Here is a 25,699-nt window from a genome sequence, read left to right as displayed (position 1 = left end):
CCCTAAGATTTGAACCCAGGATCCTAGGATCCCAAGCTAGCACCCTAACCGCTAAGATTTGAACCCAGGATCCCAAGCCGGCACCCTAACCGCTAGGATTTGAACCCAGGATCCTCGGATCCCAAGCGAGCACCCTAACCCCTAAGATTTGATCCTAGGATCCCAAGCCGGCACCCTAACTGCTAAGATTTGAACCCAGGATCCCGAGCCGGCACCCTAACCGCTAAGATTTGAACGCAGGATCCGAAGCCGGCACCCTAACCGCTAAGATTTGAACCCAAGATCCGAGGATCCCAAGCCGGCACCCGAACCGCTACGATTTGAACCCAGGATCCCAAGCCCGCACCCTAACCACTAAGATTTGAACCCAGGATCCTGGGATCCCAAGCCGGCACCCTAACCGCTAAGATTTGAACCCAGGATCCCAAGCCGGCACCCGAACCGCTAAGTTAGGATCCCAAGCGAGCACCCTCACCGCTAAGATTTGAACTCAGGATCCTAGGATCCGAAGCAAGCACCCTAACCGCTAAGATTTGAACCCAGGATCCTCGGATCCCAAGCGAGCACCCTAACCCCTAAGATTTGAACCCAGGATCCTAGGATCCCAAGCTAGCACCCTAACCGCTAAGATTTGAACCCAGGATCCTAGGATCCCAAGCCGGCACCCTAACCGCTAAGATTTGAACCTAGGATCCCAAGCCGGCACCCTAACCGCTAAGATTTGAACCCAAGATCCCAAGCCGGCACCCTAACCGCTAAGTTAGGATCCCAAGCTAGCACCCTAACCGCTAAGATTTGAACTCAGGATCCTAGGATCCGAAGCTAGCACCCTAACCGCTAAGATTTGAACCCAGGATCCTCGGATCCCAAGCGAGCACCCTAACCCCTAAGATTTGAACCCAGGATCCTAGGATCCCAAGCTAGCACCCTAACCGCTAAGATTTGAACCCAGGATCCCAAGCCGGCACCCTAACCGCTAGGATTTGAACCCAGGATCCTTGGATCCCAAGCTAGCACCCTAACCGCTAAGATTTGAACCCAGGATCCTCGGATCCCAAGCGAGCACCCGAACCCGTAAGATTTGAACCCAGGATCCTAGGATCCCAAGCTGGCACCCTAACTGCTAAGATTTGAACCCAGGATCCCGAGCCGGCACCCTAACCGCTAAGATTTGAACGCAGGATCCGAAGCCGGCACCCTAACCGCTAAGATTTGAACCCAAGATCCTAGGATCCCAAGCCGGCACCCGAACCGCTACGATTTGAACCCAGGATCCCAAGCCGGCACCCTAACCGCTAGGATTTGAACCCAGGATCCTAGGATCCCAAACTAGCACCCTAACCGCTAAGATTTGAACTCGGGATCCTAGGATGCCAAGCTAGCATCCTAACTGCTAAGATTTAAACCCAGGATCCTAGGATCCCAAGCTCGCACCCTAACCGCTAATATTTGAACCCAGGATCCTAGGATCTCAAGCCGGCACCCTAACCGCTAAGATTTGAACCCAGGATCCTAGGAACCCAAGCCGGCACCCTAACCGCTAAGATTTGAACTCAGGATCCTAGGATCCCAAGCCGGCACCCTAACCGCTAAGATTTGAACCCAGGATACCAAGCCGCCACCCTAACCGCTAAGATTTGAACCCAGGATCCTGGGATCCCAAGGCGGCACCCTAACCGCTAAGATTTGAACCCAGGATCCTCGGATCCCAAGCTGGCACCCTTACCGCTAAGATTTGAACTCGGGATCCTAGGATCCCAAGCCGGCACCCTAACTGCTAGGATTTGAACCCAGGATCCCAAGCCGGCACCCTAACCGCTAGGATTTGAACCCAGGATCCTAGGATCCCAAGCCGGCACCCTAACCGCTAAGATTTGAACCCAGGATCCCAAGCCGGCACCCTAACCGCTAGGATTTGAACCCAGGATCCTAGGATCCCAAGCCGGCACCCTAACCGCTAAGATTTGATCCCAGGATCCCAAGCCAGCACCCTAACCGCTAGGATTTGAACCCAGGATCCTAGGATCCCAAACTAGCACCCTAACCGCTAAGATTTGAACTCGGGATCCTAGGATGCCAAGCTAGCATCCTAACTGCTAAGATTTAAACCCAGGATCCTAGGATCCCAAGCTCGCACCCTTACCGCTAATATTTGAACCCAGGATCCTAGGATCTCAAGCCGGCACCCTAACCGCTAAGATTTGAACCCAGGATCCTAGGAACCCAAGCCGGCACCCTAACCGCTAAGATTTGAACTCAGGATCCTAGGATCCCAAGCCGGCACCCTAACCGCTAAGATTTGAACCCAGGATACCAAGCCGCCACCCTAACCGCTAAGATTTGAACCCAGGATCCTGGGATCCCAAGGCGGCACCCTAACCGCTAAGATTTGAACCCAGGATCCTCGGATCCCAAGCTGGCACCCTTACCGCTAAGATTTGAACTCGGGATCCTAGGATCCCAAGCCGGCACCCTAACCGCTAGGATTTGAACCCAGGATCCCAAGCCAGCACCCTAACCGCTAGGATTTGAACCCAGGATCCCAAGCCGGCACCCTAACCGCTAGGATTTGAACCCAGGATCCTGGGATCCCAAGGCGGCACCCTAACCGCTAAGATTTGAACCCAGGATCCCAAGCCGGCACCCTAACCGCTAGGATTTGAACCCAGGATCCTGGGATCCCAAGCCGGCACCCTAACCGCTAAGATTTGATCCCAGGATCCCAAGCCAGCACCCTAACCGCTAGGATTTGAACCCAGGATCCTAGGATCCCAAACTAGCACCCTAACCGCTAAGATTTGAACTCGGGATCCTAGGATGCCAAGCTAGCATCCTAACTGCTAAGATTTAAACCCAGGATCCTAGGATCCCAAGCTCGCACCCTAACCGCTAATATTTGAACCCAGGATCCTAGGATCTCAAGCCGGCACCCTAACCGCTAAGATTTGAACTCAGGATCCTAGGATCCCAAGCCGGCACCCTAACCGCTAAGATTTGAACCCAGGATACCAAGCCGCCACCCTAACCGCTAAGATTTGAACCCAGGATCCTCGGATCCCAAGCTGGCACCCTTACCGCTAAGATTTGAACTCGGGATCCTAGGATCCCAAGCCGGCACCCTAACCGCTAAGATTTGAACTCAGGATCCTAGGATCCCAAGCCGGCAGCCTAACTGCTAAGATTTGAACCCAGGATCTTAGGTTCCCAAGCCGGCACCCTAACCACTAATATACACAAAGAATTAAGTGAAGCACCCCCCCCGTTTTTTTACAACCTCGCACATTACAAGTTTGTTGTCGTCAAAACAGTGTAATATACCCATGATATTGCTATATTTTCTGGAGAAGTGATATTATGGTCACATAAAAACATAACAATCATGCCGTTTTCAATATTTTATTCTGAATAATTTAAGGTGAAATTTTTTGGGAATTTTAGGCATATTTTCACCTCAATTTAAGTATGGAGCTATAGGTCCACCACGGACAGTGTGGATGACGTTTATGTTTTCTAACGTACAGTCATTGTTCTGAGAAGACCTCTAGCGATCTTTGCGTCAATAACGTGTGTAGGACCCACGTGATCGGATCACTGACTCAACCCTACGTCTCATAGACCCTGTAAGCCGTCGTATGCGTTGCTGTGGCAGGTTGTTCCATTCCCGATGTAATGCACGTTCCAATTCATCCAGATTGGCTATTGGAGGGACCATCTTCGCAAGTTGTCGTCCCAACATGTCCCAAACGTGCTCGAGGGGGTTCAGGTCAGGACTGTACGCAGGCCAGGGGATGGTTGTCACAGCACCTTGCTCCAGCAAGGCTCGGACGCGTCTCGCACGGTGAGGCCTGGCGTTGTCATCCATGAAGATGGGTCTGCTGGCGAGGGTGTGGTCATCGAAGTGCGGGATTACGGTGGTATTCAGGATTTCCTCGGCATATCGCTCTCCGTTGAGGTTACCTCGCACAGTTATCAGGTCCAACTTACAGTCATGGGAGAAGCATCCCCAGACCATAATCGAGCCACCACCAAAGGGTACCGTTGGTTGAATGTTTTTAGGTGCATACGCGGTGTTTTTGTGGCGCCACACCCGAACACGCCCATCTGTCACGTACAGCAAGAACCGGCTTTCATCCGACCAATGAACTCGCCTCCAAGACCGGATGTTCCATCCACGTCGCGCTAGGCACCATGCCAAACGCTCCCTCTGATGTCGTTCGAGTAGCCTTGGACGCTTGATCACTCGTCTTGACCTTAAACCGGCCGATTTCAGGCGGTTCCTCACGGTACGGTGACATAGCCTTCTGTTGGGCAGCCAGTTGTCCTTCAGGAAATGGTTCGAGGCGAAGGGATATCGTCGCACCAGTCTCAAAAGCGCTCTATCTTGGCGGACTGTTGTCACGCGAGGTCTTCCAGACCTTGGGCGGTCCTTCACCGCATCCGTTTCCTGGTGTTTCTGCACCAACCGACTGATCACCGAATGGTGGTAACCAAACGTTCGAGCTACAGCTTTTCTGGACATTCCGGACTCGATCATGCCTATTATCCGCCATCGTTCTCCGTCCGACAACCGTCTACGAGCCACCATTACGAGAAAATGACCATGTAACCCCCACACGAGCTCAGGCGTGACTTGCAATAACCCGTGATGATAGTGCATTTACAGAAAATCACGACCACGTGGATGATAACACGTGCTGCACGAGCGATGGGCGTCACAGATGAGTGCACTCATCTGCATTTCATCAATGGATAAATTGCTAATGTCATACCAATCATTATTTGATCTCACATACCTTAGAATATATGCCAATGTATACATATACACAAAGAATATATATTAGGGGGTGCTTACCTTAATTCGTTGTGTAGGGGTGCTTAACTTAATTCTTTGTGTATATTTGAACCCAGGATCCTAGGATCCCAAGCCGGCACCCTAACCACTAATATTTGAACCCAGGATCCTAGGATCCCAAGCCGGCACCCTAACCGCTAAGATTTGAACCCAGGATCCTGGGATCCCAAGGCGGCACCCTAACCGCTAAGATTTGAACCCAGGATCCTCGGATCCCAAGCTGGCACCCTTACCGCTAAGATTTGAACTCGGGATCCTAGGATCCCAAGCCGGCACCCTAACCGCTAGGATTTGAACCCAGGATCCCAAGCCGGCACCCTAACCGCTAGGATTTGAACCCAGGATCCTAGGATCCCAAGCCGGCACCCTAACCGCTAAGATTTGAACCCAGGATCCCAAGCCGGCACCCTAACCGCTAGGATTTGAACCCAGGATCCTAGGATCCCAAGCCGGCACCCTAACCGCTAAGATTTGAACCCAGGATCCCAAGCCGGCACCCTAACCGCTAGGATTTGAACCCAGGATCCTAGGATCCCAAACTAGCACCCTAACCGCTAAGATTTGAACTCGGGATCCTAGGATGCCAAGCTAGCATCCTAACTGCTAATATTTAAACCCAGGATCCTAGGATCCCAAGCTCGCACCCTAACCGCTAATATTTGAACCCAGGATCCTAGGATCTCAAGCCGGCACCCTAACCGCTAAGATTTGAACCCAGGATCCTAGGAACCCAAGCCGGCACCCTAACCGCTAAGATTTGAACTCAGGATCCTAGGATCCCAAGCCGGCACCCTAACCGCTAAGATTTGAACTCAGGATCCTAGGATCCCAAGCCGGCACCCTAACCGCTAAGATTTGAACCCAGGATACCAAGCCGCCACCCTAACCGCTAAGATTTGAACCCAGGATCCTGGGATCCCAAGGCGGCACCCTAACCGCTAAGATTTGAACCCAGGATCCTCGGATCCCAAGCTGGCACCCTTACCGCTAAGATTTGAACTCGGGATCCTAGGATCCCAAGCCGGCACCCTAACCGCTAAGATTTGAACTCAGGATCCTAGGATCCCAAGCCGGCAGCCTAACTGCTAAGATTTGAACCCAGGATCCTAGGTTCCCAAGCCGGCACCCTAACCACTAATATTTGAACCCAGGATCCTAGGATCCCAAGCCGGCACCCTAACCACTAATATTTGAACCCAGGATCCTAGGATCCCAAGCCGGCACCCTAACCGCTAAGATTTGAACCCAGGATCCGAGGATCCCAAGCCGGCACCCTATCCGCTAAGATTTGAACTCAGGATCCCAAGTCGGCACCCTAACCGCGAAGATTTGAACCCAGGATCGTAGGATCCCAAGCTGGCTACTTGGGATTCATTACAAGCTGGAATGAATGATCGTTTTAAGGCCATTTTCCCCGCTAGAGCAGGGGTTAGCCTTGCGGGCCCCATGACAATCATGGTTCCCTGTTTGAGGCAATGTTTTTATGGCCGGATGCCCTTCCTGACGCCAGGAGTGCAAATCAATTATTGTTTGATTATCGTCAGTTTTTTCTAAATGTTTGCAGACATCGTCATGTGAGATGTAACCACTAAGCAAGAACATGAACATTAAATTAGTTTGTTCTTGTGCTTGTAAAAAGAAAATGGCTTCAACAGGAGGCACAGGACGTGTCCCTTCATCGTACAGGTATGGGGCCTGTTTGCCACCTTTCCTCTGATGTTGCCCCCTCCACCTACACCCCACCACATCTGTCCCCTCCCTCCCCATCATCCTTTCTACCTTATCACATATCTGAAGGTTACAATCTTATTTTCCCAATCACTGATGTGTGTTTGGAGCCAGTTGTTTTCATCCACCACTTGTGATGCAATCATCCCCCATTAATTATTTTATACTTCCGCCCCGACGGTGGTCGGAGGCATTGTGTTCGGGTTATCCGTGCGTACAGGCTAAACCTCGTTTTTCTCAGCAACCACATGTCCGATTGAGACGAAACTTTCAGGGTAGAAGTGGCACCCATGTAGAATGCTTCCATAATTGTGATGTCATTGGTTACGTGGAATGGCAGACATCTTGGATTAAACACAAATAATTAAAAAAATATTTCTCAAAAACTGCTGAATGGAAAAATTTGAAACTTGTCCCATTGTCAAGTTCTCCCAAAAGGGAACAAAAGCATGATAATGATGACATCATAGGTGAAGTGGTATACCAGCCATAAATGTTTTCATCGAATGCCTTATCCTAAAAATCTGAAATTGCATGCATATGATCTATGACCCATTTGTATTGAAATATTAAATTTATGACATCATAGGTCACATGGTTTGGCAACCATATTGGATTTAATCAAACCTTTAAAAAACATCTCCCAAACCACCAAATCGATTGATTCGAAACTTTACGTGTGTCATTGACGAGGCATGGCGATTAAAAAATGATCACGAAAACATCATTGGTCACATGGTGTGGCAGCCATATTGGATTGAAGGAAAATATAAAATAATTGTATCAAACCGCTTACTCTATCGATGTGACATCTAACACCCGCTGCTGCATATAGTTTGAAAATGATGTCGGTCATGTGGTTTGCAAGCCATCTTGGATAGAAAAACGAACCTTATCCGATCAACACGAAACTTCACAAACGTGATCCCTGTCCCATACATATGCAAAGTGTACATTTTTTAAGGTCATATGTCACGTGATTTGGCAGCCATATTAGCTTGAAAGCCGATATTAAAAAAACCAAAAAAAAAAACCTCCGAAACCGCTTCACCGATCGATGTGAAACCTATCATGTCTGGTAAAAATGTGATACGTGAGAACAACTGAAGGGATTTAAATCAAACTTGTTTATTTTTACGACAGTAAACGAGGGCATCTTTGTGTTACGGGCAGGGAGTACGCGGAGGCACATTGGCGATGGTCGCTTTGCACTCGTTTAATACATGATCGAGGCTCATGGAAAAGCTAGGGCACAGCATACATCAGGATACAACATAGCAAAGGGAGCAGCAGTGGACAGGGGAAACACCAATAGCAGGGAGGAGAGAGAAGGTACACAGACACGATGGATACAGGTCATGATCAGGGGTAAGGCAGAACGCAAGGGGTGAACAAGATGGATACATAAGGGAAATTTTGAGAAGGGTGGGGGTGGTTTTATTAAAATAACATAAATAGGCCATCGATGTTTTCTTTTTTTACTCGACACAATCTTCTCCATTTTGGCGAGACTTGCTCTTTGTAATGTACCTTAGGAGGGATGAATGAAGATGACGAAGACGAGTTCAAGGTGAGAACAAATTTCGAGCAAAATGTGTGTCGTAGGTTTTGTTGCGACCCCACCGTATATACAAATAAGCATTTTGGAATGATGTGGTTGTTTGCTGTAAAATGTAACCACAACTACAGGTTTTGCTGTGCAACATCAACCCATAATGTCCAGGATGTTCTACTGTCTTGACAAGAAATATAGGATCAGGCCAATCCCAAATAGCCCAGCGGTGGTGGCCGTGATGAGTACGGAATCCCTTACGGCCGTGGCCGTGTTATTCGGTTCCGCCATACTTGAAGAAATGAGCACATCTTTGAACACATCCTTGATTTCCTGCATCATGATTTCCTGATTGGGAGATTTTGTAGCAATGCCACTCTGCAAGCCATGTAGCGTTTCCTCTATCCTCTTCTGGCATTCAGTTTGTTGCCTCATGAAGCCTTCCAAGTTCTCCTGGTAACCCACAGGTCCAGGAGATCCTTGTCTGACGATCATATGCAGCTCACGAAGCCGCAAGCGATTGAGGTAGGCCGAGCCAAACAAGCCGAGAATCGCACCGGTCAACGAACCAACGATGGACCAGTGCTTGGTGCGCTCTGCCCGTGTGCGCTCCTTGGCGTGAGCATCTTGAACTGCGACAGAGAACCAGACAAACGCCTCCCGTTCCGTCTCCTCCGTCTTGGCATGCACTTTCCTTAATTGGTGCTCCTCCTGGAAAGAAGCAGAGCCAAGACACATCCACTGCTCATTAAATTCATAAAGGTTTTCTCTGGAAAATGGAGACATGTTCACAACTTTTTCCATAAACCACAGCAGTAGTACTGGGATGGTAAACGAAGAAAAGACCTTTTCAAAAAATGACATCTTGGAGAATGCAGACCTGCAACAGGTGGTGCTCTTGCGTGGCGAGTTCCAAAAAGCGCGTGTCCTCTCGCGGCACGCGCTCCAGTCTCTCACGGGCTTCTCGTACACGTGCCATCTGTGCGTCCACCTGCTCTCGGGAGTCACGCACGGCCTGCCGCGTCGACAGGAAGAGCTCCTCGGCCTATCGTTCACACGGGACAAGAAGCGTTTCATTGCCCTGATTCAGCACAAAATGTTCACATAGTGAAGATGCCCAGAGCGCAACCTTGCTCATACAATACAATGGTGTGTGTGTGTGTGTGTGTGTGTGTGTGTGTGTGTGTGTGTGTGTGTGTGTGTGTGTGTGTGTGTGTGTGTGTGTGTGTGTGTGGTGAAATTTACATTCTGGTCTGTTGAAAGTAGGTATAGTCAAGGATTGGTGCTGTTTTAGTTTACACCACACAAGGACCCTGGCAGAGCCGAAAACCAGGTTTGTGTAATCAAATGCTGAACAATCAGATGAGATGAATAAGGCTACCACTCAATTATAGTGAACATGATTAGAAACCCAGGTGATCAACAATGGGTTATTGAGTGGACAGAAAAACTTCAGGAAAGCTATAAGGACACTCGGTAGAGCGCACACCTCTGCGAGGCTGAACAGTTTGTTTTGTATCCCACTCATAGGCCGGATCTGGATCTGGATCTGGACCTGAACCAAAATCTATTCGGCTTATCTTGTTGCTTAGCCAACTCATCCACCAGGTTTTGTCTGAATTTGTCCACAACTTTTTCAAATACCATGATGTACATATCGTTTTTGGCTCTATCAATGGTGAAGAATCACTTGGTGAAGAGCATGAATTTCATCGTTTCGTCATTGTCACACACCCAACCTGTCCACCAAGTTTGAGATATCCTACTCACAGACGGACAAACAGTGGAAAATATAACCTCCATCCACTTTCGATGCCAGAGGTAACTGCATATACACACCGAGCAAGCGTTCCAACGCATTCATTACAATAAAGGATTTAAATAATGCAAAGGGTCAACTTACAATTCCATGATTTATTGCACACTAGTAGATACAGTACGCGTACAGCAATAAAATTTCAGATAGAAATACAAAAAAAAACCCTCATTCAAGGTCATGTCGTAACATTTTGTGGCGAGTATTCATTGCTTGAGTTAAAATCACCCAATCATTGCTCAAATCATTGAAAAATCAGCCAACCATTGCTCAAGTCATTGAAAAATCAGCCAACCATTGCTCAAATCATTGAAAAATCAGCCAACCATTGCTCACGTCATTGAAAAATCAGCCAACCATTGCTCAAGTCTGAAAAATCAGCCAACCATTGCTCAAATCATTGAAAAATCAGCCAACCATTGCTCACGTCATTGAAAAATCAGCCAACCATTGCTCAAGTCATTGAAAAATCAGCCAACCATTGCTCAAATCATTGAAAAATCAGCCAACCATTGCTCACGTCATTGAAAAATCAGCCAACCATTGCTCAAGTCATTGAAAAATCAGCCAACCATTGCTCACGTCATTGAAAAATCAGCCAACCATTGCTCAAGTCATTGAAAAATCAGCCAACCATTGCTCAAGTCTGAAAAATCAGCCGAACCATTGCTCAAATCATTGAAAAATCAGCCAACCATTGCTCAAGTCATTGAAAAGTCAGCCAACCATTGCTCAAATCATTGAAAAATCAGCCAACCATTGCTCACGTCATTGAAAAATCAGCCAACCATTGCTCAAGTCATTGAAAAATCAGCCAACCATTGCTCAAGTCATTGAAAAGTCAGCCAACCATTGCTCAAATCATTGAAAAATCAGCCAACCATTGCTCACGTCATTGAAAAATCAGCCAACCATTGCTCAAGTCATTGAAAAATCAGCCAACCATTGCTCACGTCATTGAAAAATCAGCCAACCATTGCTCAAGTCTGAAAAATCAGCCAACCATTGCTCAAATCATTGAAAAATCAGCCAACCATTGCTCACGTCATTGAAAAATCAGCCAACCATTGCTCAAGTCATTGAAAAATCAGCCAACCATTGCTCAAATCATTGAAAAATCAGCCAACCATTGCTCACGTCATTGAAAAATCAGCCAACCATTGCTCAAGTCATTGAAAAATCAGCCAACCATTGCTCACGTCATTGAAAAATCAGCCAACCATTGCTCAAGTCATTGAAAAATCAGCCAACCATTGCTCAAGTCTGAAGAATCAGCCGAACCATTGCTCAAATCATTTAAAAATCAGCCAACCATTGCTCAAGTCATTGAAAAATCAGCCAACCATTGCTCAAGTCATTGAAAAATCAGCCAACCATTGCTCAAGTCTGAAAAATCAGCCAACCATTGCTTGTCATTGAAAAATCAGCCAACCATTGCTCACGTCATTGAAAAATCAGCCAACCATTGCTCAAGTCATTGAAAAATCAGCCAACCATTGCTCAAGTCATTGAAAAATCAGCCAACCATTGCTCAAGTCATTGAAAAATCAGCCAACCATTGCTCAAATCATTTAAAAATCAGCCAACCATTGCTCAAGTCTGAAAAATCAGCCAACCATTGCTCAAGTCATTGAAAAATCAGCCAACCATTGCTCAAGTCATTGAAAAATCAGCCAATCATTGCTCAAGTCATTGAAAAATCAGCCAATCATTGCTCAAGTCATTGAAAAATCAGCCAACCATTGCTCACGTCATTGAAAAATCAGCCAACCATTGCTCAAGTCATTGAAAAACCAGCCAACCATTGCTCAAGTCATTGAAAAATCAGCCAACCATTGCTCAAGTCATTGAAAAATCAGCCAACCATTGCTCAAGTCATTGAAAAATCAGCCAACCATTGCTCAAGTCATTGAAAAATCAGCCAACCATTGCTCAAATCGTTGAAAAATCAGCCAACCATTGCTCAAGTCTGAAAAATCAGCCAACCATTGCTCACGTCATTGAAAAATCAGCCAACCATTGCTCAAGTCATTGAAAAATCAGCCAACCATTGCTCACGTCATTGAAAAATCAGCCAACCATTGCTCAAGTCATTGAAAAATCAGCCAACCATTGCTCAAGTCATTGAAAAATCAGCCAACCATTGCTCAAATCATTGAAAAATCAGCCAACCATTGCTCAAGTCATTGAAAAATCAGACAACCATTGCTCAAGTCATTGAAAAATCAGCCAACCATTGCTCACGCCATTGAAAAATCAGCCAACCATTGCTCACGTCATTGAAAAATCAGCCAACCATTGCTCAAATCATTGAAAAATCAGCCAACCATTGCTCACGTCATTGAAAAATCAGCCAACCATTGCTCAAATCATTGAAAAATCAGCCAACCATTGCTCACGTCATTGAAAAATCAGCCAACCATTGCTCACATCATTGAAAAATCAGCCAACCATTGCTCAACTCATTGAAAAATCAGCCAACCATTGCTCAAGTCATTGAAAAATCAGCCAACCATTGCTCAAGTCTGAAAAATCAGCCAACCATTGCTCACGTCATTGAAAAATCAGCCAACCATTGCTCAAGTCATTGAAAAATCAGCCAACCATTGCTCACGTCATTGAAAAATCAGCCAACCATTGCTCAAGTCATTGAAAAATCAGCCACCCATTGCTCAAGTCATTGAAAAATCAGCCAACCATTGCTCAAATCATTGAAAAATCAGCCAACCATTGCTCAAGTCATTGAAAAATCAGCCAACCATTGCTTAAGTCATTGAAAAATCAGCCAACCATTGCTCACGTCATTGAAAAATCAGCCAACCATTGCTCAAGTCTGAAAAATCAGCCAACCATTGCTCAAGTCTGAAAAATCAGCCAACCATTGCTCAAGTCATTGAAAAATCAGCCAACCATTGCTCAAGTCATTGAAAAATCAGCCAACCATTGCTCAAATCGTTGAAAAATCAGCCAACCATTGCTCAACTCATTGAAAAATCAGCCAATCATTGCTCGTCATTGAAAAAAAAAAATCAGCCAACCAACGCTTGATTCATTGAAAAATAAGCCAATCACTTGAGTCACTGCAAAATCAGCCAATCATTTCAGGCATTAGAAAATCAGCCAACCATTGCTGACGTCATTGAAAAATCAGCAAACCATTGCTCAAGTCATTGAAAAATCAGCCAACCATTGCTCAAATCATTGAAAAATCAGCCAACCATTGCTCAAGTCTGAAAAATCAGCCAACCATTGCTCAAATCATTGAAAAATCAGCCAACCATTGCTCAAGTCTGAAAAATCAGCCAACCATTGCTCAAGTCATTGAAAAATCAGCCAATCATTGCTCAAGTCATTGAAAAATCAGCCAATCATTGCTCAAGTCATTGAAAAATCAGCCAACCATTGCTGACGTCATTGAAAAATCAGCAAACCATTGCTCAAGTCATTGAAAAATCAGCCAACCATTGCTCAAATCATTGAAAAATCAGCCAACCATTGCTCAAGTCTGAAAAATCAGCCAACCATTGCTCAAATCATTGAAAAATCAGCCAACCATTGCTCAAGTCTGAAAAATCAGCCAACCATTGCTCAAGTCATTGAAAAATCAGCCAATCATTGCTCAAGTCATTGAAAAATCAGCCACTCATTGCTCAAGTCATTGAAAAATCAGCCAACCATTGCTCACGTCATTGAAAAATCAGCCAACCATTGCTCAAGTCATTGAAAAACCAGCCAAACATTGCTCAAGTCATTGAAAAATCAGCCAACCATTGCTCAAGTCATTGAAAAATCAGCCAACCATTGCTCAAGTCATTGAAAAATCAGCCAACCATTGCTCAAATCGTTGAAAAATCAGCCAACCATTGCTCAAGTCTGAAAAATCAGCCAACCATTGCTCACGTCATTGAAAAATCAGCCAACCATTGCTCAAGTCATTGAAAAATCAGCCAACCATTGCTCAAGTCATTGAAAAATCAGCCAACCATTGCTCAAATCATTGAAAAATCAGCCAACCATTGCTCAAGTCATTGAAAAATCAGCCAACCATTGCTTAAGTCATTGAAAAATCAGCCAACCATTGCTCACGTCATTGAAAAATCAGCCAACCATTGCTCAAGTCTGAAAAATCAGCCAACCATTGCTCAAGTCATTGAAAAATCAGCCAACCATTGCTCAAGTCATTGAAAAATCAGCCAACCATTGCTCGTCATTGAAAAATCAGCCAACCATTGCTCAACTCATTGAAAAATCAGCCAATCATTGCTCGTCATCGAAAAAAAAAATCAGCCAACCAACGCTTGATTCATTGAAAAATAAGCCAATCACTTGAGTCACTGCAAAATCAGCCAATCATTTCAGGCATTAGAAAATCAGCCAACCATTGCTCACGTCATTGAAAAATCAGCCAACCATTGCTCAAGTCATTGAAAAATCAGCCAACCATTGCTCAAGTCATTGAAAAATCAGCCAACCATTGCTCAAATCATTGAAAAATCAGCCAACCATTGCTCAAGTCTGAAAAATCAGCCAACCATTGCTCAAGTCATTGAAAAATCAGCCAACCATTGCTCAAGTCATTGAAAAATCAGCCAATCATTGCTCAAGTCATTTAAAAATCAGCCAATCATTGCTCAAGTCATTGAAAAATCAGCCAACCATTGCTCACGTCATTGAAAAATCAGCCAACCATTGCTCAAGTCATTGAAAAACCAGCCAACCATTGCTCAAGTCATTGAAAAATCAGCCAACCATTGCTCACGTCATTGAAAAATCAGCCAACCATTGCTCAAGTCATTCAAAAACCAGCCAACCATTGCTCAAGTCATTGAAAAATCAGCCAACCATTGCTCAAGTCATTGAAAAATCAGCCAACCATTGCTCAAGTCATTGAAAAATCAGCCAACCATTGCTCAAGTCATTGAAAAATCAGCCAACCATTGCTCAAATCGTTGAAAAATCAGCCAACCATTGCTCAAGTCTGAAAAATCAGCCAACCATTGCTCACGTCATTGAAAAATCAGCCAACCATTGCTCAAGTCATTGAAAAATCAGCCAACCATTGCTCACGTCATTGAAAAATCAGCCAACCATTGCTCAAGTCATTGAAAAATCAGCCAACCATTGCTCAAGTCATTGAAAAATCAGCCAACCATTGCTCAAATCATTGAAAAATCAGCCAACCATTGCTCAAGTCATTGAAAAATCAGACAACCATTGCTCAAGTCATTGAAAAATCAGCCAACCATTGCTCACGTCATTGAAAAATCAGCCAACCATTGCTCACGTCATTGAAAAATCAGCCAACCATTGCTCAAATCATTGAAAAATCAGCCAACCATTGCTCACGTCATTGAAAAATCAGCCAACCATTGCTCAAATCATTGAAAAATCAGCCAACCATTGCTCACGTCATTGAAAAATCAGCCAACCATTGCTCACATCATTGAAAAATCAGCCAACCATTGCTCAACTCATTGAAAAATCAGCCAACCATTGCTCAAGTCATTGAAAAATCAGCCAACCATTGCTCAAGTCTGAAAAATCAGCCAACCATTGCTCACGTCATTGAAAAATCAGCCAACCATTGCTCAAGTCATTGAAAAATCAGCCAACCATTGCTCACGTCATTGAAAAATCAGCCAACCATTGCTCAAGTCATTGAAAAATCAGCCACCCATTGCTCAAGTCATTGAAAAATCAGCCAACCATTGCTCAAATCATTGAAAAATCAGCCAACCATTGCTCAAGTCATTGAAAAATCAGCCAACCATTGCTTAAGTCATTGAAAAATCAGCCAACCATTGCTCACGTCATTGAAAAATCAGCCAACCATTGCTCAAGTCTGAAAAATCAGCCAACCATTGCTCAAGTCTGAAAAATCAGCCAACCATTGCTCAAGTCATTGAAAAATCAGCCAACCATTGCTCAAGTCATTGAAAAATCAGCCAACCATTGCTCAAATCGTTGAAAAATCAGCCAACCATTGCTCAACTCATTGAAAAATCAGCCAATCATTGCTCGTCATTGAAAAAAAAAAATCAGCCAACCAACGCTTGATTCATTGAAAAATAAGCCAATCACTTGAGTCACTGCAAAATCAGCCAATCATTTCAGGCATTAGAAAATCAGCCAACCATTGCTGACGTCATTGAAAAATCAGCAAACCATTGCTCAAGTCATTGAAAAATCAGCCAACCATTGCTCAAGTCATTGAAAAATCAGCCAACCATTGCTCAAATCATTGAAAAATCAGCCAACCATTGCTCAAGTCTGAAAAATCAGCCAACCATTGCTCAAATCATTGAAAAATCAGCCAACCATTGCTCAAGTCTGAAAAATCAGCCAACCATTGCTCAAGTCATTGAAAAATCAGCCAACCATTGCTCAAATCATTGAAAAATCAGCCAACCATTGCTCAAGTCATTGAAAAATCAGCCAACCATTGCTCAAATCATTGAAAAATCAGCCAACCATTGCTCAAGTCTGAAAAATCAGCCAACCATTGCTCAAGTCATTGAAAAATCAGCCAACCATTGCTCAAGTCATTGAAAAATCAGCCAACCATTGCTCAAGTCATTGAAAAATCAGCCAACCATTGCTCAAGTCATTGAAAAATCAGCCAACCATTGCTCAAATCATTGAAAAATCAGCCAACCATTGCTCAAGTCTGAAAAATCAGCCAACCATTGCTCAAGTCATTGAAAAATCAGCCAACCATTGCTCAAGTCATTGAAAAATCAGCCAACCATTGCTCAAGTCTGAAAAATCAGCCAACCATTGCTCACGTCATTGAAAAATCAGCCAACCATTGCTCAAGTCATTGAAAAATCAGCCAACCATTGCTCACGTCATTGAAAAATCAGCCAACCATTGCTCAAGTCATTGAAAAATCAGCCAACCATTGCTCAAATCATTGAAAAATCAGCCAACCATTGCTCAAGTCATTGAAAAATCAGACAACCATTGCTCAAGTCATTGAAAAATCAGCCAACCATTGCTCACGTCATTGAAAAATCAGCCAACCATTGCTCACGTCATTGAAAAATCAGCCAACCATTGCTCAAATCATTGAAAAATCAGCCAACCATTGCTCACGTCATTGAAAAATCAGCCAACCATTGCTCAAATCATTGAAAAATCAGCCAACCATTGCTCACGTCATTGAAAAATCAGCCAACCATTGCTCACATCATTGAAAAATCAGCCAACCATTGCTCAACTCATTGAAAAATCAGCCAACCATTGCTCAAGTCATTGAAAAATCAGCCAACCATTGCTCAAGTCTGAAAAATCAGCCAACCATTGCTCACGTCATTGAAAAATCAGCCAACCATTGCTCAAGTCATTGAAAAATCAGCCAACCATTGCTCACGTCATTGAAAAATCAGCCAACCATTGCTCAAGTCATTGAAAAATCAGCCAACCATTGCTCAAATCATTGAAAAATCAGCCAACCATTGCTCAAGTCATTGAAAAATCAGCCAACCATTGCTTAAGTCATTGAAAAATCAGCCAACCATTGCTCACGTCATTGAAAAATCAGCCAACCATTGCTCAAGTCTGAAAAATCAGCCAACCATTGCTCAAGTCATTGAAAAATCAGCCAACCATTGCTCAAGTCATTGAAAAATCAGCCAACCATTGCTCAAATCGTTGAAAAATCAGCCAACCATTGCTCAACTCATTGAAAAATCAGCCAATCATTGCTCGTCATTGAAAAAAAAAAATCAGCCAACCAACGCTTGATTCATTGAAAAATAAGCCAATCACTTGAGTCACTGCAAAATCAGCCAATCATTTCAGGCATTAGAAAATCAGCCAACCATTGCTGACGTCATTGAAAAATCAGCAAACCATTGCTCAAGTCATTGAAAAATCAGCCAACCATTGCTCAAGTCATTGAAAAATCAGCCAACCATTGCTCAAATCATTGAAAAATCAGCCAACCATTGCTCAAGTCTGAAAAATCAGCCAACCATTGCTCAAATCATTGAAAAATCAGCCAACCATTGCTCAAGTCTGAAAAATCAGCCAACCATTGCTCAAGTCATTGAAAAATCAGCCAATCATTGCTCAAATCGTTGAAAAATCAGCCAACCATTGCTCAAGTCTGAAAAATCAGCCAACCATTGCTCACGTCATTGAAAAATCAGCCAACCATTGCTCAAGTCATTGAAAAATCAGCCAACCATTGCTCAAGTCATTGAAAAATCAGCCAACCATTGCTCAAATCATTGAAAAATCAGCCAACCATTGCTCAAGTCATTGAAAAATCAGCCAACCATTGCTTAAGTCATTGAAAAATCAGCCAACCATTGCTCACGTCATTGAAAAATCAGCCAACCATTGCTCAAGTCTGAAAAATCAGCCAACCATTGCTCAAGTCATTGAAAAATCAGCCAACCATTGCTCAAGTCATTGAAAAATCAGCCAACCATTGCTCGTCATTGAAAAATCAGCCAACCATTGCTCAACTCATTGAAAAATCAGCCAATCATTGCTCGTCATCGAAAAAAAAAAATCAGCCAACCAACGCTTGATTCATTGAAAAATAAGCCAATCACTTGAGTCACTGCAAAATCAGCCAATCATTTCAGGCATTAGAAAATCAGCCAACCATTGCTCACGTCATTGAAAAATCAGCCAACCATTGCTCAAGTCATTGAAAAATCAGCCAACCATTGCTCAAGTCATTGAAAAATCAGCCAACCATTGCTCAAATCATTGAAAAATCAGCCAACCATTGCTCAAGTCTGAAAAATCAGCCAACCATTGCTCAAGTCATTGAAAAATCAGCCAACCATTGCTCAAGTCATTGAAAAATCAGCCAATCATTGCTCAAGTCATTGAAAAATCAGCCAATCATTGCTCAAGTCATTGAAAAATCAGCCAACCATTGCTCACGTCATTGAAAAATCAGCCAACCATTGCTCAAGTCATTGAAAAACCAGCCAACCATTGCTCAAATCATTGAAAAATCAGCCAACCATTGCTCAAGTCATTGAAAAATCAGCCAACCATTGCTCAAGTCATTGAAAAATCAGCCAATCATTGCTCAAGTCATTGAAAAATCAGCCAACCATTGCTCACGTCATTGAAAAATCAGCCAACCATTGCTCAAGTCATTGAAAAATCAGCCAACCATTGCTCAAATCATTGAAAAATCAGCCAACCATTGCTCAAGTCATTGAAAAATCAGCCAACCATTGCTCAAGTCATTGAAAAATCAGCCAACCATTGCTCAAATCGTTGAAAAATCAGCCAACCATTGCTCAAGTCTGAAAAATCAGCCAACCATTGCTCACATCATTGAAAAATCAGCCAACCATTGCTCAAGTCATTGAAAAATCAGCCAACCATTGCTCACGTCATTGAAAAATCAGCCAACCATTGCTCAAGTCATTGAAAAATCAGCCAACCATTGCTAAAGTCATTGAAAAATCAGCCAACCATTGCTCAAATCATTGAAAAATCAGCCAACCATTGCTCAAGTCTGAAAAATCAGCCAACCATTGCTCACGTCATTGAAAAATCAGCCAACCATTGCTCAAATCATTGAAAAATCAGCCAACCATTGCTCACGTCATTGAAAAATCAGCTAACCATTGCTCAAATCATTGAAAAATCAGCCAACCATTGCTCACGTCATTGAAAAATCAGCCAACCATTGCTCACGTCATTGAAAAATCAGCCAACCATTGCTCAACTCATTGAAAAATCAGCCAACCATTGCTCAAGTCATTGAAAAATCAGCCAACCATTGCTCACGTCATTGAAAAATCAGCCAACCATTGCTCAAGTCATTGAAAAATCAGCCAACCATTGCTCAAGTCATTGAAAAATCAGCCAACCATTGCTCAAGTCATTGAAAAATCAGCCAACCATTGCTCAACTCATTGAAAAATCAGCCAACCATTGCTCAAATCATTGAAAAATCAGCCAACCATTGCTCAAGTCATTGAAACATCAGCCAACCATTGCTCAACTCATTGAAAAATCAGCCAACCATTGCTCAAGTCATTGAAAAATCAGCCAACCATTGCTCAAGTCATTGAAAAATCAGCCAACCATTGCTCGTCATTGAAAAATCAGCCAACCATTGCTCAAGTCATTGAAAAATCAGCCAACCATTGCTCAAGGCTGAAAAATCAGCCAACCATTGCTCAAGTAATTGAAAAATCAGCCAATCATTGCTCGTCATTGAAAAAAAAAAATCAGCCAACCAACGCTTGATTCATTGAAAAATAAGCCAATCACTTGAGTCACTGCAAAATCAGCCAATCATTTCAGGCATTAGAAAATCAGCCAACCATTGCTCACGTCATTGAAAAATCAGCCAACCATTGCTCAAGTCATTGAAAAATCAGCCAACCATTGCTCAAGTCATTGAAAAATCAGCCAACAATTGCTCAAATCATTGAAAAATCAGCCAACCATTGCTCAAGTCTGAAAAATCAGTCAACCATTGCTCAAGTCATTGAAAAATCAGCCAATCATTGCTCAAGTCATTGAAAAATCAGCCAATCATTGCTCAAGTCATTGAAAAATCAGCCAACCATTGCTCATGTCATTGAAAAATCAGCCAACCATTGCTCAAGTCATTGAAAAACCAGCCAAACATTGCTCAAGTCATTAAAAAATCAGCCAACCATTGCTCAAGTCATTGAAAAATCAGCCAACCATTGCTCAAGTCATTGAAAAATCAGCCAACCATTGCTCAAATAGTTGAAAAATCAGCCAACCATTGCTCAAGTCTGAAAAATCAGCCAACCATTGCTCACGTCATTGAAAAATCAGCCAACCATTGCTCAAGTCATTGAAAAATCAGCCAACCATTGCTCACGTCATTGAAAAATCAGCCAACCATTGCTCAAGTCATTGAAAAATCAGCCAACCATTGCTCAAGTCATTGAAAAATCAGCCAACCATTGCTCAAATCATTGAAAAATCAGCCAACCATTGCTCAAGTCATTGAAAAATCAGCCAACCATTGCTTAAGTCATTGAAAAATCAGCCAACCATTGCTCACGTCATTGAAAAATCAGCCAACCATTGCTCAAGTCTGAAAAATCAGCCAACCATTGTGCAAGTCATTGAAAAATCAGCCAACCATTGCTCAAGTCATTGAAAAATCAGCCAACCATTGCTCGTCATTGAAAAATCAGCCAACCATTGCTCAACTCATTGAAAAATCAGCCAACCATTGCTCAAGTCATTGAAAAATCAGCCAACCATTGCTCAAGTCATTGAAAAATCAGCCAACCATTGCTCAAATCATTGAAAAATCAGCCAACCATTGCTCAAGTCTGAAAAATCAGCCAACCATTGCTCAAGTCATTGCAAAATCAGCCAATCATTGCTCAAGTCATTGAAAAATCAGCCAATCATTGCTCAAGTCATTGAAAAATCAGCCAACCATTGCTCACGTCATTGAAAAATCAGCCAACCATTGCTCAAGTCATTGAAAAACCAACCAACCATTGCTCAAGTCATTGAAAAATCAGCCAACCATTGCTCAATTCGTTGAAAAATCAGCCAACCATTGCTCACGTCATTGAAAAATCAGCCAACCATTGCTCAAGTCATTGAAAAATCAGCCAACCATTGCTCAAATCGTTGAAAAATCAGCCAACCATTGCTCACGTCATTGAAAAATCAGCCAACCATTGCTCAAGTCATTGAAAAATCAGCCAACCATTGCTTAAGTCATTGAAAAATCAGCCAACCATTGCTCACGTCATTGAAAAATCAGCCAACCATTGCTCAAGTCTGAAAAATCAGCCAACCATTGCTCAAGTCATTGAAAAATCAGCCAACCATTGCTCAAGTCATTGAAAAATCAGCCAACCATTGCTCGTCATTGAAAAATCAGCCAACCATTGCTCAACTCATTGAAAAATCAGCCAATCATTGCTCGTCATCGAAAAAAAAAATCAGCCAACCAACGCTTGATTCATTGAAAAATAAGCCAATCACTTGAGTCACTGCAAAATCAGCCAATCATTTCAGGCATTAGAAAATCAGCCAACCATTGCTCACGTCATTGAAAAATCAGCCAACCATTGCTCAAGTCATTGAAAAATCAGCCAACCATTGCTCAAGTCATTGAAAAATCAGCCAACCATTGCTCAAATCATTGAAAAATCAGCCAACCATTGCTCAAGTCTGAAAAATCAGCCAACCATTGCTCAAGTCATTGAAAAATCAGCCAACCATTGCTCAAGTCATTGAAAAATCAGCCAATCATTGCTCAAGTCATTGAAAAATCAGCCAATCATTGCTCAAGTCATTGAAAAATCAGCCAACCATTGCTCACGTCATTGAAAAATCAGCCAACCATTGCTCAAGTCATTGAAAAACCAGCCAACCATTGCTCAAGTCATTGAAAAATCAGCCAACCATTGCTCACGTCATTGAAAAATCAGCCAACCATTGCTCAAGTCATTCAAAAACCAGCCAACCATTGCTCAAGTCATTGAAAAATCAGCCAACCATTGCTCAAGTCATTGAAAAATCAGCCAACCATTGCTCAAGTCATTGAAAAATCAGCCAACCATTGCTCAAATCGTTGAAAAATCAGCCAACCATTGCTCAAGTCTGAAAAATCAGCCAACCATTGCTCACGTCATTGAAAAATCAGCCAACCATTGCTCAAGTCATTGAAAAATCAGCCAACCATTGCTCACGTCATTGAAAAATCAGCCAACCATTGCTCAAGTCATTGAAAAATCAGCCAACCATTGCTCAAGTCATTGAAAAATCAGCCAACCATTGCTCAAATCATTGAAAAATCAGCCAACCATTGCTCAAGTCATTGAAAAATCAGACAACCATTGCTCAAGTCATTGAAAAATCAGCCAACCATTGCTCACGTCATTGAAAAATCAGCCAACCATTGCTCACGTCATTGAAAAATCAGCCAACCATTGCTCAAATCATTGAAAAATCAGCCAACCATTGCTCACGTCATTGAAAAATCAGCCAACCATTGCTCAAATCATTGAAAAATCAGCCAACCATTGCTCACGTCATTGAAAAATCAGCCAACCATTGCTCACATCATTGAAAAATCAGCCAACCATTGCTCAACTCATTGAAAAATCAGCCAACCATTGCTCAAGTCATTGAAAAATCAGCCAACCATTGCTCAAGTCTGAAAAATCAGCCAACCATTGCTCACGTCATTGAAAAATCAGCCAACCATTGCTCAAGTCATTGAAAAATCAGCCAACCATTGCTCACGTCATTGAAAAATCAGCCAACCATTGCTCAAGTCATTGAAAAATCAGCCACCCATTGCTCAAGTCATTGAAAAATCAGCCAACCATTGCTCAAATCATTGAAAAATCAGCCAACCATTGCTCAAGTCATTGAAAAATCAGCCAACCATTGCTTAAGTCATTGAAAAATCAGCCAACCATTGCTCACGTCATTGAAAAATCAGCCAACCATTGCTCAAGTCTGAAAAATCAGCCAACCATTGCTCAAGTCTGAAAAATCAGCCAACCATTGCTCAAGTCATTGAAAAATCAGCCAACCATTGCTCAAGTCATTGAAAAATCAGCCAACCATTGCTCAAATCGTTGAAAAATCAGCCAACCATTGCTCAACTCATTGAAAAATCAGCCAATCATTGCTCGTCATTGAAAAAAAAAAATCAGCCAACCAACGCTTGATTCATTGAAAAATAAGCCAATCACTTGAGTCACTGCAAAATCAGCCAATCATTTCAGGCATTAGAAAATCAGCCAACCATTGCTGACGTCATTGAAAAATCAGCAAACCATTGCTCAAGTCATTGAAAAATCAGCCAACCATTGCTCAAGTCATTGAAAAATCAGCCAACCATTGCTCAAATCATTGAAAAATCAGCCAACCATTGCTCAAGTCTGAAAAATCAGCCAACCATTGCTCAAATCATTGAAAAATCAGCCAACCATTGCTCAAGTCTGAAAAATCAGCCAACCATTGCTCAAGTCATTGAAAAATCAGCCAACCATTGCTCAAATCATTGAAAAATCAGCCAACCATTGCTCAAGTCATTGAAAAATCAGCCAACCATTGCTCAAATCATTGAAAAATCAGCCAACCATTGCTCAAGTCTGAAAAATCAGCCAACCATTGCTCAAGTCATTGAAAAATCAGCCAACCATTGCTCAAGTCATTGAAAAATCAGCCAACCATTGCTCAAGTCATTGAAAAATCAGCCAACCATTGCTCAAGTCATTGAAAAATCAGCCAACCATTGCTCAAATCATTGAAAAATCAGCCAACCATTGCTCAAGTCTGAAAAATCAGCCAACCATTGCTCAAGTCATTGAAAAATCAGCCAACCATTGCTCAAGTCATTGAAAAATCAGCCAACCATTGCTCAAGTCTGAAAAATCAGCCAACCATTGCTCACGTCATTGAAAAATCAGCCAACCATTGCTCAAGTCATTGAAAAATCAGCCAACCATTGCTCACGTCATTGAAAAATCAGCCAACCATTGCTCAAGTCATTGAAAAATCAGCCAACCATTGCTCAAGTCATTGAAAAATCAGCCAACCATTGCTCAAATCATTGAAAAATCAGCCAACCATTGCTCAAGTCATTGAAAAATCAGACAACCATTGCTCAAGTCATTGAAAAATCAGCCAACCATTGCTCACGTCATTGAAAAATCAGCCAACCATTGCTCACGTCATTGAAAAATCAGCCAACCATTGCTCAAATCATTGAAAAATCAGCCAACCATTGCTCACGTCATTGAAAAATCAGCCAACCATGCTCAAATCATTGAAAAATCAGCCAACCATTGCTCACGTCATTGAAAAATCAGCCAACCATTGCTCACATCATTGAAAAATCAGCCAACCATTGCTCAACTCATTGAAAAATCAGCCAACCATTGCTCAAGTCATTGAAAAATCAGCCAACCATTGCTCAAGTCTGAAAAATCAGCCAACCATTGCTCACGTCATTGAAAAAGCAGCCAACCATTGCTCAAGTCATTGAAAAATCAGCCAACCATTGCTCACGTCATTGAAAAATCAGCCAACCATTGCTCAAGTCATTGAAAAATCAGCCAACCATTGCTCAAATCATTGAAAAATCAGCCAACCATTGCTCAAGTCATTGAAAAATCAGCCAACCATTGCTTAAGTCATTGAAAAATCAGCCAACCATTGCTCACGTCATTGAAAAATCAGCCAACCATTGCTCAAGTCTGAAAAATCAGCCAACCATTGCTCAAGTCATTGAAAAATCAGCCAACCATTGCTCAAGTCATTGAAAAATCAGCCAACCATTGCTCAAATCGTTGAAAAATCAGCCAACCATTGCTCAACTCATTGAAAAATCAGCCAATCATTGCTCGTCATTGAAAAAAAAAAATCAGCCAACCAACGCTTGATTCATTGAAAAATAAGCCAATCACTTGAGTCACTGCAAAATCAGCCAATCATTTCAGGCATTAGAAAATCAGCCAACCATTGCTGACGTCATTGAAAAATCAGCAAACCATTGCTCAAGTCATTGAAAAATCAGCCAACCATTGCTCAAGTCATTGAAAAATCAGCCAACCATTGCTCAAATCATTGAAAAATCAGCCAACCATTGCTCAAGTCTGAAAAATCAGCCAACCATTGCTCAAATCATTGAAAAATCAGCCAACCATTGCTCAAGTCTGAAAAATCAGCCAACCATTGCTCAAGTCATTGAAAAATCAGCCAATCATTGCTCAAGTCATTGAAAAATCAGCCAATCATT

At 42.9% G+C, this 25,699-nt stretch overlaps 1 protein-coding gene across 1 annotated transcript in view; it reads right to left on the bottom strand.

Annotated features, from left to right (window-relative positions):
• Nucleotides 1-7,684: 7,684 nt before the first annotated feature.
• CCDC51 (coiled-coil domain containing 51) overlaps nt 7,685-25,699 on the bottom strand; it is a 58,244-nt gene continuing 40,229 nt past the window's right edge. Inside the window, exons 2-3 of the mRNA XM_068125948.2 lie at nt 9,013-9,177; nt 7,685-8,843 (exon numbers count right to left, since the gene is read on the bottom strand). Coding sequence (XP_067982049.1) covers nt 8,310-8,843; nt 9,013-9,177 — 699 coding nt within the window. The 3' untranslated portion in view covers nt 7,685-8,309. The remainder of the gene's footprint in view (nt 8,844-9,012; nt 9,178-25,699) is intronic.

Source organism: Myxine glutinosa, chromosome 10 (genome assembly GCF_964187855.1).
Source record: "Myxine glutinosa chromosome 10, kmMyxGlut1.1, whole genome shotgun sequence".
Lineage (NCBI taxonomy): Eukaryota > Metazoa > Chordata > Myxini > Myxiniformes > Myxinidae > Myxine > Myxine glutinosa.
The sequence above is the reverse complement of the archived record's forward strand: the minus strand, read 5'-3'. Positions and strand labels throughout refer to the sequence as shown.